General features: G+C 37.0%; 1 protein-coding gene across 3 annotated transcripts in view; it reads right to left on the reverse strand.

Moving 5' to 3' along the window:
- Positions 1–343: 343 nt before the first annotated feature.
- The window catches only part of Znf286a (zinc finger protein 286A), a 22,986-nt gene continuing 10,951 nt past the window's right edge, over positions 344–12,378 (reverse strand). For 2 of the 3 annotated variants that reach the window (XM_013013055.1, XM_013013054.1), the window contains exons 4-6: positions 11,387–11,501; positions 9,493–9,585; positions 344–3,103 (exon numbers count right to left, since the gene is read on the reverse strand). In XM_013013055.1, the coding sequence (XP_012868509.1) occupies positions 1,878–3,103; positions 9,493–9,585; positions 11,387–11,501 (1,434 nt within the window). In that variant the 3' untranslated portion in view covers positions 344–1,877. The remainder of the gene's footprint in view (positions 3,104–9,492; positions 9,586–11,386; positions 11,502–12,378) is intronic. The other variant, XM_013013056.1, reaches the window with a different exon arrangement.

The raw sequence follows: 12,378 nt of genomic DNA on the forward strand, positions 1-12,378 counted from the left end.
GCATAAAAAAGATAAATACTGAAGTGCAAAGGACTAGAGTTCCCAGTTTTATTTCCAGAGCTTAGAGATAGATGCTAGAACCACCAGATAGTTCCCTCCGTGATATGTGGACAGAAAACAAACAAAAACAAAATCAAATGGATCCTATGGAAATGCTGAAGAACAGCTCCTGGTCGAAACAGAAGCATGGGACACCAGAGAGTAGAATAGTCACAGCTCTATATCAGTGCTGGAGCTTACACTCTACCACTTGAGCCACAGTTCCACTTTCAGCTTTTTTTTAGTAGTTTATTGGACATAAGAGTCTCATGGACTTCCTTGTCCAGGCTGGCTTCAAACCACAACACTCAAATTTTGGCCACCTGAGTAGCTATATCTATAGGCCTGAGCCACCAGGGACCAGCTTGATACACTCATTTTCAAGTGTCTCCTACTGACTGATACTTCTCCACCTTGTTAAATAATGTATTTGAAATGGGTATTACAGATTTGTGCATACATAGAGAGAATAAATGCTTGTGAGCACAAGGGAGCTCTCAAGCTAGGTCTATTAGGTAGGAATAATAAGTAACAGGGATAAGATACAGGGGATGAGTATAAGAGGGAAGGTAGGATTCAGAGAACAGGAAAGAAGACATCTGTGATATTTCTAGAATTTTCTATAGTATACTTTCCATATGACAAGTAATAGTATGAAATAGTTTTAAAATTGACATTTGAATTCCTGCTTCTGTGTTTTGAATCCCACCCACAGTCCTTAGCCACCCATATAATTTACACTAATAGGTCCATTATAATTTCATGCTTTCTTAATAAGTCTGGAATAATGACCAACCAACATACAAGTGAGCAAGAACAACAAAGTGCAGGTAAACAGGAAGGCCAGAGAAATGGCAAATTCTTTATGAAAGGAAGCTGCTTATCCTCAAGTAAGTCACTTGAGTTTTGTCCTGTGAGCTTTTAGAAACATGAAAAGTAGGGTCTCACAGTTACTTTGGTACTTTTCTTGACTGGGATCCTAACTTTTAGGTGCTCTATATCCCTATGGTTCTTTTTCTACATGGCAAAAGCAGTTTACAAGAAGCTTAATAATGTAGAAAAACAAGGTTTTCCTAATCATTTAAATGTATAAAACCAAGGATTCAAGCAATGCCAAGGAGAATAAAGAGTGTCTTGATTAATAATTACAGTTAAGGTTTTGAGCCAATTTGTACTTCAGGGTAAATCGAAGAGAATTAGAAAAATGAATCTCAACAGGATAACAATCTATGACCCAAAGTCCCTGTAAACACATTTTAGAGCTTTATGCAACATTTTAGTTATGTTCATCATATTAGACAGCACCCTTTGGGAGTGATGGGGAATCAAATCCACTTTCTCTTTTTTTAGTCTTAAAGTTTCTATGACTAGTAAAAGAAATGACATTCTACGGAAATGATACTATCTGTATACTTAGGTCTCTAGTTTGGATTCAGCGTAATAAGTTGCATTTTTCTTATGATAAAGTCATTAGCTTAAGAATTTTCTTAAAAATGAGAGGCTACAACACAGTTTGCAGGACCAAGAAAGGGGATTTCACAATGTCTACAGCTATCCTCCTACAGAATTTCCTAAACTTCTATAAATGGATATTTGGAAGTTTGAAGATAAAATCTTCAAGATCTCTGGATAGAAGTTTCATAATTATCAATGGGCATAAGGAATATTTTTTCTATAGCTCAAAATTATATACTAGGCAAATGAAATTAGATGCCTATGGAATTTAGGCAGGTGAAATTAGATGAAATAAAATTGGTCCTCAAAGACATATGGATATTCCACCAAACATTTAACACAGTGATAAAGCCAACTTACATTTATTCACATTTATTAATTTCTCAGGGTTGCTCTCCAGTATGAATTCTTTGATGTCTGATGAGGGATGAACTGCATTTAAAGCTTTTTCCACATTCATTACACCTAAAGGGTTTCTCTCCAGTATGAGTTCTCTGGTGTTGAATAAGAGCTGATGAATGAATAAAGGCTTTTCCACATTCACTACATTTATAAGGTTTCTTTCCAATATGAATTCTCTGATGTTTAGCAAAGTTTGAGCTCCTGCTAAAAGTTTTCCCACATTCATTACATTCATAGGGTTTTTCTCCAGTATGGATTCTCTGATGCTGAACAAGGTGTGTGCTCTGACTAAAAGTTTTTCCACATTCACTACACTCATATGGCTTTTCTCCAGTATGAACTCGCTGATGCTTAGTAAGAGATGAGCAATGGCTAAAGGCTTTCCCACACTCTTGACATTTATAGGGTTTCTCTCCGGTATGAGTTCTTTGATGTTTAATGAGTGCTGATGAATGGATGAAAGCTTTATCACACTCATTACATTCATAAGGTTTCACTCCTGTATGAATCAACTGATGCTGTGCAAGATGTGTGCTTCTATTGAAACCTTTCCCACACTCACTGCATTCATAAGGTCTTTCTCCAATGTGAATTCTCTGATGTATTGCAAGGGATGAGCTTTCTGTGAAGGTTTTCTTGCATTCATTACACTCAAAGAGAATTCTAGTATGAGTTCTCTGGTGTTTAGTTAAATTAGCTCTGTGGCTAAAAGATTTCCCACAATCATTGCAGGTATAGGGTTTCTCGCCAGTATGGACTCTCTGGTGTCGAATAAGAACTGAATGGTAAGTGAAGAGTTCACCACAATCATTACATTTATGAGGTTTTTTCTCTTTATGTGTTCTCTCCTTGTTCATTAGGTTTGATTTCTGTTTTAGTTGTTTTCCAACTGTATGGAAAGCACAAGATCCTTTGGGAACTCGGTTTTGAGTCATAAGGAGAGATTTCTGATTGCAACTTTTCCAATATACATCCTGCTCATGACCTCTTTCATCGGGGAGGGCATTCAGATGCATGAACATTTCTCTCAAGTGTCTCTCTTGATTTCCTTGCTGATTCTCTAGCCAATTTTTACATTCAAGCGCTGTTTCCAAGGTAGAGTCATGGACACTTGTCAGTCTGTCTTTCACTGTAACATGATGTGATTCATTTTTAAATAAATCTTGTATTGAAGTTGAATCCTTGCTCTCTGGTCTACTCTCCAAGTCTGAAAGACAGTGGAAATGCAATTTTTCTTTTCTAAGCTCAACACAAAGGCAGTTAGATAATTGGTAGGAGTAATTGAAGGTGAAAAGTATGCCTTCAAGGCATAAGTAGATTTGATCTTTACTAAATGACTTGCAAAAGGGAAGCAAATGGAGGGACATAAAAGCATATGCACAGAAAAGGGATATACTCTAACGAAGAAGAGTTAGAAAAAAGGAAAGGTGACTAGGTATGAAGGGATGCAGCAATGACCAGTGGATGAGCAGGCAATGAGTACATAGATCAGGATATAAGAAAACATGTTATATAATATGTTGTAACAAATATGCATACATTTTCCATCTTAGTGTAGAGTACAATTATAAATACTGAGATTCTAATCTTATTTATTTATTTATTTACTTACTTACTTATTTTGCTAGGCCTGGGGCTTGAACTCTGGGCCTGGGTGCTGTCCCTGAGCTTCTTTTGCTCAAGGTGAGCATTCTACCACTTGAGCCAAAGCGCCTACTCTGGCTCTTTTGAGTATTGGAGATAAGAGTCTCATGGAGTTTCCTGGCTTCAGATGGTGAGCCTCAGATCTTAGCCTCCAGAGTAGCTAGGATGACAGGTGTGAGCCACTAGCCTGTCTTCTATTTACATGCAGATATGCATTCTACTCCTACCTTAGTCTTCCTAACATTTTTTTAAATAATATGTTCCTTTAAAAAAAAACCTATTATTTCACACACACATAAAGGCAAACATATGAACTAATATATAACAGAAAGCTATTCTCTAAAGCTATTCACTGAGATAGCAAAAGACTGGTAGCATATCTAATAACTTTAAATAGTAAAAAACCTGAATAAACTAGTGTATATATACAATGGTACACTATGTACCTTCTTTAAGTGAGAAAGATAGACATTGGAATAAAATGACATCCAGCCTGGTGCCGGTGGCTCACACCTGTAATACTAGCTGAGATCTGAGGATTGAGGTTCAAAGCCAGCCCAGGCAGGAAAGTCCATGAGACTCTTATCTCCAATAAAACACTAGAAAACCAGAAGTGGCACTGTGGCTCAAGCAGTAGAGCACTCGCCTTGAGCTGAAGAGTGCAAGGACAGTGCCCAATCCCAGAGTTCAAGCCCCATGATCGACAAAAAAAAAAAGATACCCAGGTTCACTGAGCACCAATGGCTCATACCTGTAATCCTAGCTACTTAGGAGACTGAGATCTGAGGATTGTGATTTAAAGCTAGCCTGGGCAAGAAAAGTCTGTAAGACTCTTTTCCCCAATTAATGACACTCATTAAAAACAAAACAAACAAACAAAAAAAAACCAAGAGGACAGTGCCCAGGTCCTGAGTTCAAGTCCCTATTATCAGCACACACAAAACCATAATATTATGCTTCTATTAAGTATATGTGAAAAAGCAAAGTATAACTGAGTATGCATAGTTTACTAGGTTTGAGATGGGAAAAAAGCAAGGGGAGACACAAACATATACATACAAAAGTAAAAGTTATATTTTTGAAAATACAATACAAAGTACCAACATTTGGAATATTAGTATAACTTAGTGAACCAGTATTTTCTAAAGGAACAATTCAGATTTTAGAATTACAGATATAGTTTCAGAATTTTGCATTGTCCCAGTTCTTTAGGGAAGTATCCTTACCCAATATGGGAGTCATACCAAAGAATGGCCATAATTATGTGAAAAGGGTGCAATATTTCTTTTTCTAATTATGTATTTGTATAATGATGGATTTTCTTCATATACTTCAACTGAAATGATCATTATAAACTACATTCAGAAGTAGATGTGAAATATGGGTATTTTCTATTATAATACGTTATATATTAAAAAGAATTACAAAAGTATAAGACACTGCTATTCTCAATTACATTTTTTGCTTTACAAAAGATTTTCTTAAAAATTCTATTGTGTTAACCCATAGTATATTTATTTTTTATTTTTTTGTCAGTCGTGGGGCTTGAACTCTGTGTTTGGGTGCTGTCCCTGCATGCTTCAGCTCAAGGCAAGTAATCTAGCATTTGAGCCACAGTGCCACTTCCAGTTTTCTAGTGGTTTATTGGAGATAAGAGTCTCACAGACTTTCCTGCCCAGGCTGGCTTTGAACCGTGATCCACAGATCTCTGCCTCCTGAGTAGCTAAGATTACAGGCATGAGTCACCAGCGCCTGGCCATAATTGTTATTTTTAAGTAATATACTACTAGCTTAAAAGTCTCCCAGCTTTAATTTCTAACACACTAAGCATTATTAGATAGAACCTACATAAACGAAAGCTCTTTAGGATATTTAGTCATTTTTAAAGCTAGGTCCTCTGACACCAAAAATATTCAGCAGAACTGTTGCAATATAAGATAGGGACAAAATGACACCAGGAATGAAGTACTGTAAGAATTTGTAGGCCTCCAGAATTCTGGCTATTATTCTAAGGGCAGTGAAAACCCACTTTAATATTTTAAGCAAAGAGCTCACATGTTCCAATTTAATTTTGAAACATCACTATCATCAGGTATATAGAAAAGAATATTTAGGGATGAAAGTGAAATCAGGAAGACTGTCAGTAGTCCAGGCAAATAAAAGGGGCAGGAAGGAATATTAACAATGAAGTAATATTTAGAATATCATTAGGCAAGTGAATGAGTTGGATAAAGATTAAAGAGGGGAAATGTAAAGACTGTTTATAGAATTCTGGTATGTATCACTCTGATAAGATAGCAGTTTTAAAACAATTGCTAGTTTGAAATACTTTGTTTAAAGAGGTATCTTTGACATAAGCAAATAGAGACAGAACAGGAGCTCTGGTGAGGTCTAGCATGGAAATGAAATTATGAGATTCTTCTAGATAGGTGAGAGATATTTGGTCGGAGAATGATCAAACTCCCCAAGAAGAAAGCAGAGCTACAAACAGTAAAATGTGGACTCAGACTATGTTTGTTTGGCCTTCATTAATTATATATTTTTTAAAAATTAGTTGCCATCAACTGAAAATAGGGAGATTTCACACATTGACACTTTTGGGTTTTGGGAAAAACAAAACATACTGAACAACAACTATTAGTTACAATGTTGGTTAGCAGTCACAACCTGCTCACAATTTTTCTAAAAATGGTTTATTGAAACATAGTTATATCCATTCATTTACATATTGTATATAGCCGCATTCATACTACCATGTCAAACTGAATGAATGCAGAGAGAGCATGTGGGCCATAAAGTTAATTATTTAATGCCTAGTATTTTACATGAGACCCTGGCCAGCCCTTGAGCTAGAGCTAATAGAGTGTGATCTGCTGTCCTTATTTTGTGAGAACTAGCCTCTCCAAAAGCAAATTGTGCCTAAAAAGCAAGGTAAAAATTAGGATGTGGGCTGGGAAGGTGGCTCAGTGGTAGAGCGCTTGCCTTGCATACCTGAGGCCCTGGGTTCGATTCCTCAGCACCACATAAGCAAAAAGAAAAAAAAAAAGCTGGAAGTGGCGCTGTAGCTCAAGTGGTAGAGCGCTAGCCTTGAGCTGAAGAGCTGAGGGACAGTGCCCAGGCCCAGAGTTCAGGCCTCATGACCAAATCCCCCCCCCCCAAAAAAAATTAGGATGCTTAGTTTAAGTGATATTTGAGCAGCATTATAGGACCTCAACTCTATTCATTGTTTTTCTTTGTGATCTCCTTGGAACTATAGACCCACAGATACCACAGGTCTACTCTATTTATTATCTTTCTGACACTGGCACAAGAAAATTCACAAAAGAACTATTAAAGAACTCAATAACAGCTTAGGATATAGCTCAGTGGCAGAGCACTGTCCAGTATACACAGCATCTTGATCCTCAGAACTATAAAAACAAACAAAAATCAATAAAACTGATCCTAAAATATTAAAAAAAAATCAATCTTTCTAAGACACCATAAAATAAAGTAAGCCAAAGACTAGAAGAATCATTTTTTTCTCAATGATTTGTAAAGCTACCTTTATCTTATATTAGAATCTAAAATATGCAAATAAAATATAACAAATTAAAAAAATAAAACATACACAAAGCTCCAACCAAGAAAAGCTGGAGAAAATAATCATAAAATATTCAAACTCACATCCTTAAATCATCATATCAGTAAAATATAAATAAAACACATGAAGTAGCTTTTTGTATCTATCAAATGGACAAAAGTGAGAAAGTTTGATAACTGTTGGCCAAAATGGGTGGGGTCTTGACAATTCCTAGTACAACTAATGTGTGATTTTTTTTGGGGGGGTCCGGTTGTGGGGCCTGAACTCTGGGCCTGGGCGCTGTCCTTCAGCTCTTCAGCTCAAGGCTATTGCTCTACCACTTGAGCCACAGTGCCACTTCCGGCTTTTTTTTTTCTTTTTGCTTATGTGGTGCTGAGGAATCAAACCCGGGGCCTCATGCATGCAAGGCAAGCACTCTACCACTGAGCCACTTTCCCAGCCCTAATGTGTGATATTTTAAGACTCAGTAATCCTCCTTCAGTTATTTACCTTACCCCCAACTGTCAAGATGAAGAGAAGCTAATAAAGAAATGACCACTGCAACTCTTGCTAATGACAAAAACGTAAAAGTAAGCCATTCAGCTTATTCACAAGGGACTTACTCCATTAGTTAGTATAGAGATTCATTACTTATTAACATAAATTAATAAAACAGAAAGATGAAAAAGATGAAAGAAAAAGGATAATAAAATATACATACATATATACACACACATACACAACTGGACATGCAAACACCAAAATGATTCACTCTAACCTGAAGACACGGGTGTTATTTCTAGAGAATGAAATAATGAAAGCATTTTAACTGAATCTCTGATTTGTTTATTTTTCAAAGAGCAAAAAATATCACATACCTATAAGCATAGCTAAAATGAAGATAAGACAATGTGAATGTTGATAATCATGTAAACCAACTAGAATTCACATCCTCTGCAGATGATATGTAATTGGTACAAAAACTTTGAAAACCTCTTTGGCATTATCTATCGAAAACATGCACCTAACCTATGACCCCGTTTTTTTACCTGTAAGTATATATCCAACAGAAACACATATATGTGTTCATGAAAAGATATGTGAAGAATATATTTAAAAGCTGGGTGCTGGAGACTCACACCTATAATACTAGCTACTTGGAAGCTGAGTGATAAAGGAATGTGATTCTGCCTAGGCAGAAAAATTGACAAGACCCTATTTCAAAAATAACCAGCAAGGGGCTAGGAAGGTGGCTCAGTGGTAGAGCGCTTGCCTTGCATGCCTGAGGCCCTGGTTTCGATTCCTCAGCACCACATAAGCAAAAAGAAAAAAAAAAGCCGGAAGTGGCACTGTGGCTTAAGTGGTAGAGCGCTAGCCTTGAGCTGAAGAGCTGAGGGACAGCACCCAGGCCCAGAGTTCAGGCCCCATGACCAGACCCCCCCCCAAAAACAAACAACAAAAAAAAAAAACAGCAAAAGTAGGTCCGATGAAGTACTAGCCTAGTGAGAGGTCCTGAGTTTAAAACCTCAATATGAACAGAATGTACATAATAGCACTTGGTACTCTAAATTGGAAACTACCCAAATGCTTACCTTTAGGATAAGAAACTAGAAGCTAGGTGGTGGCTCATGCATGTGATCTTAGATACTTGGGAGGCTGAGATTTGAGGATTGCGATTGGAAGCCAGCCCAGACAGAAAAGTCCATTAGACCCTTATCTCCAATTAACAACTAGAAAACCAGAAGTGGCACTGTGGCTCAAAGTGGTAGAGCACTAGCCTTGAGCACCAAAATTCAAAGACAGCACCCACCCCCTGAATTCAAGCCCCTCAACCAACCAAAAAAAAAAGAAACTGGAATGCTGAAATAATGAAAGACTATACAATGAGAATGAATGAACTATAACAACATTTCACAACCTGGATATATCTCACAGCTAAAGTTTAGTGAAGAAAGCCAAATATAAGAGTATATACAATATAGTTCTATTTAGACAAAGTTTAAGAACAAAAAAAACTAGCCTGTGGTGTTACCAGTTAGGATAAGTTTACCCTTGGGAGGAGAAAGGCAACTGAAAGAAGGTCCAAGGTGATTCTAAGGGGACTGGTAAAGTTATTTTTTATATTTGGAACTATTTACATAAACGTGAAAATTCACAGGAAAGTTGTGATGTTTCTCTGTATTTTACAATGCAAAAAATACCAAAAAAGGACATCAAGAACAAAAGAGGCAAATGAAGTAAAACATTAGTATGTGTTTAATCTTGGTGATAGATATACATTACTTTTTCTTCCCTTAATTATTTATAGTACTTTAAAATAACCCTCAAAATAAAGACACACACACACACACACACACACGTTTCTGAAGACTCCAATCTATCTGACTTACCTGAATAGCTACATTTGGAAACTTTTTTTTCAAGCTTCAATGGTTCTTTGGAATTGTCCAAATTGTAGTTCTCAGGTTTGGAAATAGGAAGCCCTGCTCATTAAAAACAAAAGGAGAGAAAGGAAGAAAGCAAAAAGCATGACATTTATTTTATTATTTTTTAGATTAAAAATATTACAAGTCGATTCATTTTTTCCTATATTAAAAAAAAAACATGACTGGAAACATTTAGAGAATGGGAACTGCTAAAATGATTCTCAAGTCCATCATCAAATTCAGTATCACTAAAGGAAGAGAAAGTTTGAACTTAAAATTAGGGAGCCTATCCACCATTTATACACTGTTAAGAACATAAAATTCCTACTGCTTAATGTATTTCTCCATGAATTTTTTAATGAAATTCATTACTGACTCATCTCAGATTCAGGCCAACTTCAAGGTTAAAAGAAGGTGGGATGATCAGCTGCACTGAACATTGATGAAAATGAACTAAGCAACTCAAGGACAGCAATGGGAAGGAGGGAATGAGAGGGAAAGAGGTAACAGCTTACACTAAACAAAAGGAAAGAAATGTACATATTACCCAATGTGGACGAAGTAGTTGAGTTGTCAAAGCTCATAAGATTCACAACCTTCATAGACCATGATAGTGGCAATTTACCTCATGAAGGTTAAAATGTGTTTGTGACTTTAAGTATCACAATCTCACAATACTGTGAAATTAATCTCAATAAAAAAATTAGAAAAAAAAGGTGGGATGATGATGTTGTTTTCTGTGCAAAAAGTATAGATGACCAAAAGAAAGACAAATGTTTTGTAAATTATTTTATTTAAAAAATGTTTTAGCAAGGATTTTAGTATAGTAGGGTTAAATGAAGAGGGAAATGGAGAAGAGAAACATTTTCTGCTCCCTATACAGAAAATGAGAGTTAAAGACACAAGTTAAAGTTAAGTGTTAGAGTACCACGTGAGTATGTACAAGGTACTGAGTTCAAACCTCATTACTAGAAAAAAAAAAAAAAAGATCTGGAATGAGGATGACCAACTATAAATGGAGCCTAAAATAGCTCCAGCAAGAACCTGAGCTTGCTGAAGAATTAAGCTGGGTTTATAAAAACAAAACAATTTTGTTTGCCAAAAAGGAAGAACATGTCTCTTGAACTGATTAATTTAAATTTCAGGAAAAAGATGGGGAAAAAATGGGACCTCAGTGACACCATAAAATTATAACTGCTGTGATTTATTTTGTCCAATATTTTGCCATACCTCCTGTTCCTATGACTAGAAGTCACTTTCTTCAGGGATTGGGTACATAAGGAGCTACCTTCCACCCTCATACAAATATGAGTACATGATTGTGCACATATCCCCAGGGTGGTATGCACAAGATCCAGAACAGACTAGTCTTCTGACTCTGATTGTTTCTCCAATGGCCATGTGACCTTATTTATTCAATTCCCAGGACGGAAGCATTTTTTCCCCTTTTTTAGCTCTCTAACTAGAAGAATAATTCAACTATAGGGCTGCTGATGGCCATCTCTGCTACACATAGAGAACCTCAGCATCAAGCTAATATAGGGAAAAGTCAAACCAACCAACTAAAAATAAACATGCAGGTGAAATTCCTGATGCTATCTTGGTTTTCTGAGTCAAGCTATTTTTCCCCATTGAACTACTGTGAATTAGGTTGTCACTTACACCATGATACGTAATAAGCAAGACAATAGAAGGGGGAAAAAGATTTTTCTCAGCTGTGGGTGTAGTTCAGCAGTAGAGTGCATTTGTGGCATGTTCAGTCCCTAGCATTAAACGAAATAGGCCCAAACCCAAAAGAATTTTTCTCAATGAGCAAATGATATCCCTGAGTCACAACAAGAATAAAATGCATCCTTACAAAGTGAGACCAGGTTCCTGTAGTTCTCCAGCATCACATCCCTTTGTGTAGGATCCAACTTCCCCCATTCCTCTGGTGTAAAGTCCATGGCTACATCCTTGAATGTTACTCTCTCCTAAAATACAAAGCACACCTTTATTCACTATCTTTTCCTTGATAGCCTTGCAATAGAAAATTCCCCATTTCTGCTGGCACTCGTACAAAGGAAAGCTGTGATAATACACTCAACAAGGACAGAGGGAAGGATTTGACTAATATTTAGATGGTAAATATTCTACGTAAAGTCATGGAGTATCAATGGTGTGCCAGGCATACTGTGTTAGACTCAACATAGGAATCAAGTCAAATATAACTGTAATTGTTGCATTGAAACCAGTCTTTGACTGTATTGTTCTGGGGAATAAAGCATTAAAATATGAACCATGGGAATGTGGCTCCATGGTACAGCGCTTGCCTAGCATGCATGAAGCCCACACGAAAAAGCACTGAAGTGGGGCTGTGGATTAAGTGGTAGAGCACTAGCTTTGAGCCAAAAAAGCTCAAGGGGCTGAAAAGGTGGCTCAGTGGTAGAGTGCTTGCCTTGCATGCATGAGGCCCTGGGTTTGATTCTTCAGCACCAATTAAGCAGAAAAAAAAAAGCTCAGAGACAGTGCCCAGGCCCTGACAGGCCCCATGACAGGCAAAAAAAAAAAAAAAAGAGACTCAGCAATAAGTCAACAATGTAGTTTGGGAAAGCAGACAAAATAAGAAGCTTGCAGGAACAATCAGCATTCAAAAGATAAAACTGCAATATAGAGAGGGGGGACCAAGATGGCGACGGGGCAGTAGGGAAACGCCACAGCTCTCTCCAACCAAAAAGAGAGTTCGAGTTCCAACGCTTAATCTCCCCAAGAGACCGACAACAACAAAAAGACGAACACTCAGAGAAAAACCAGAGGTGAGAAATAACAAAAAAAGAAAGAGAAGAAAAGAATTTCAGAACAGAGAAGAGC

Source organism: Dipodomys ordii, unplaced genomic scaffold, assembly GCF_000151885.1.
Source record: "Dipodomys ordii isolate 6190 unplaced genomic scaffold, Dord_2.0 Scaffold19, whole genome shotgun sequence".
Lineage (NCBI taxonomy): Eukaryota > Metazoa > Chordata > Mammalia > Rodentia > Heteromyidae > Dipodomys > Dipodomys ordii.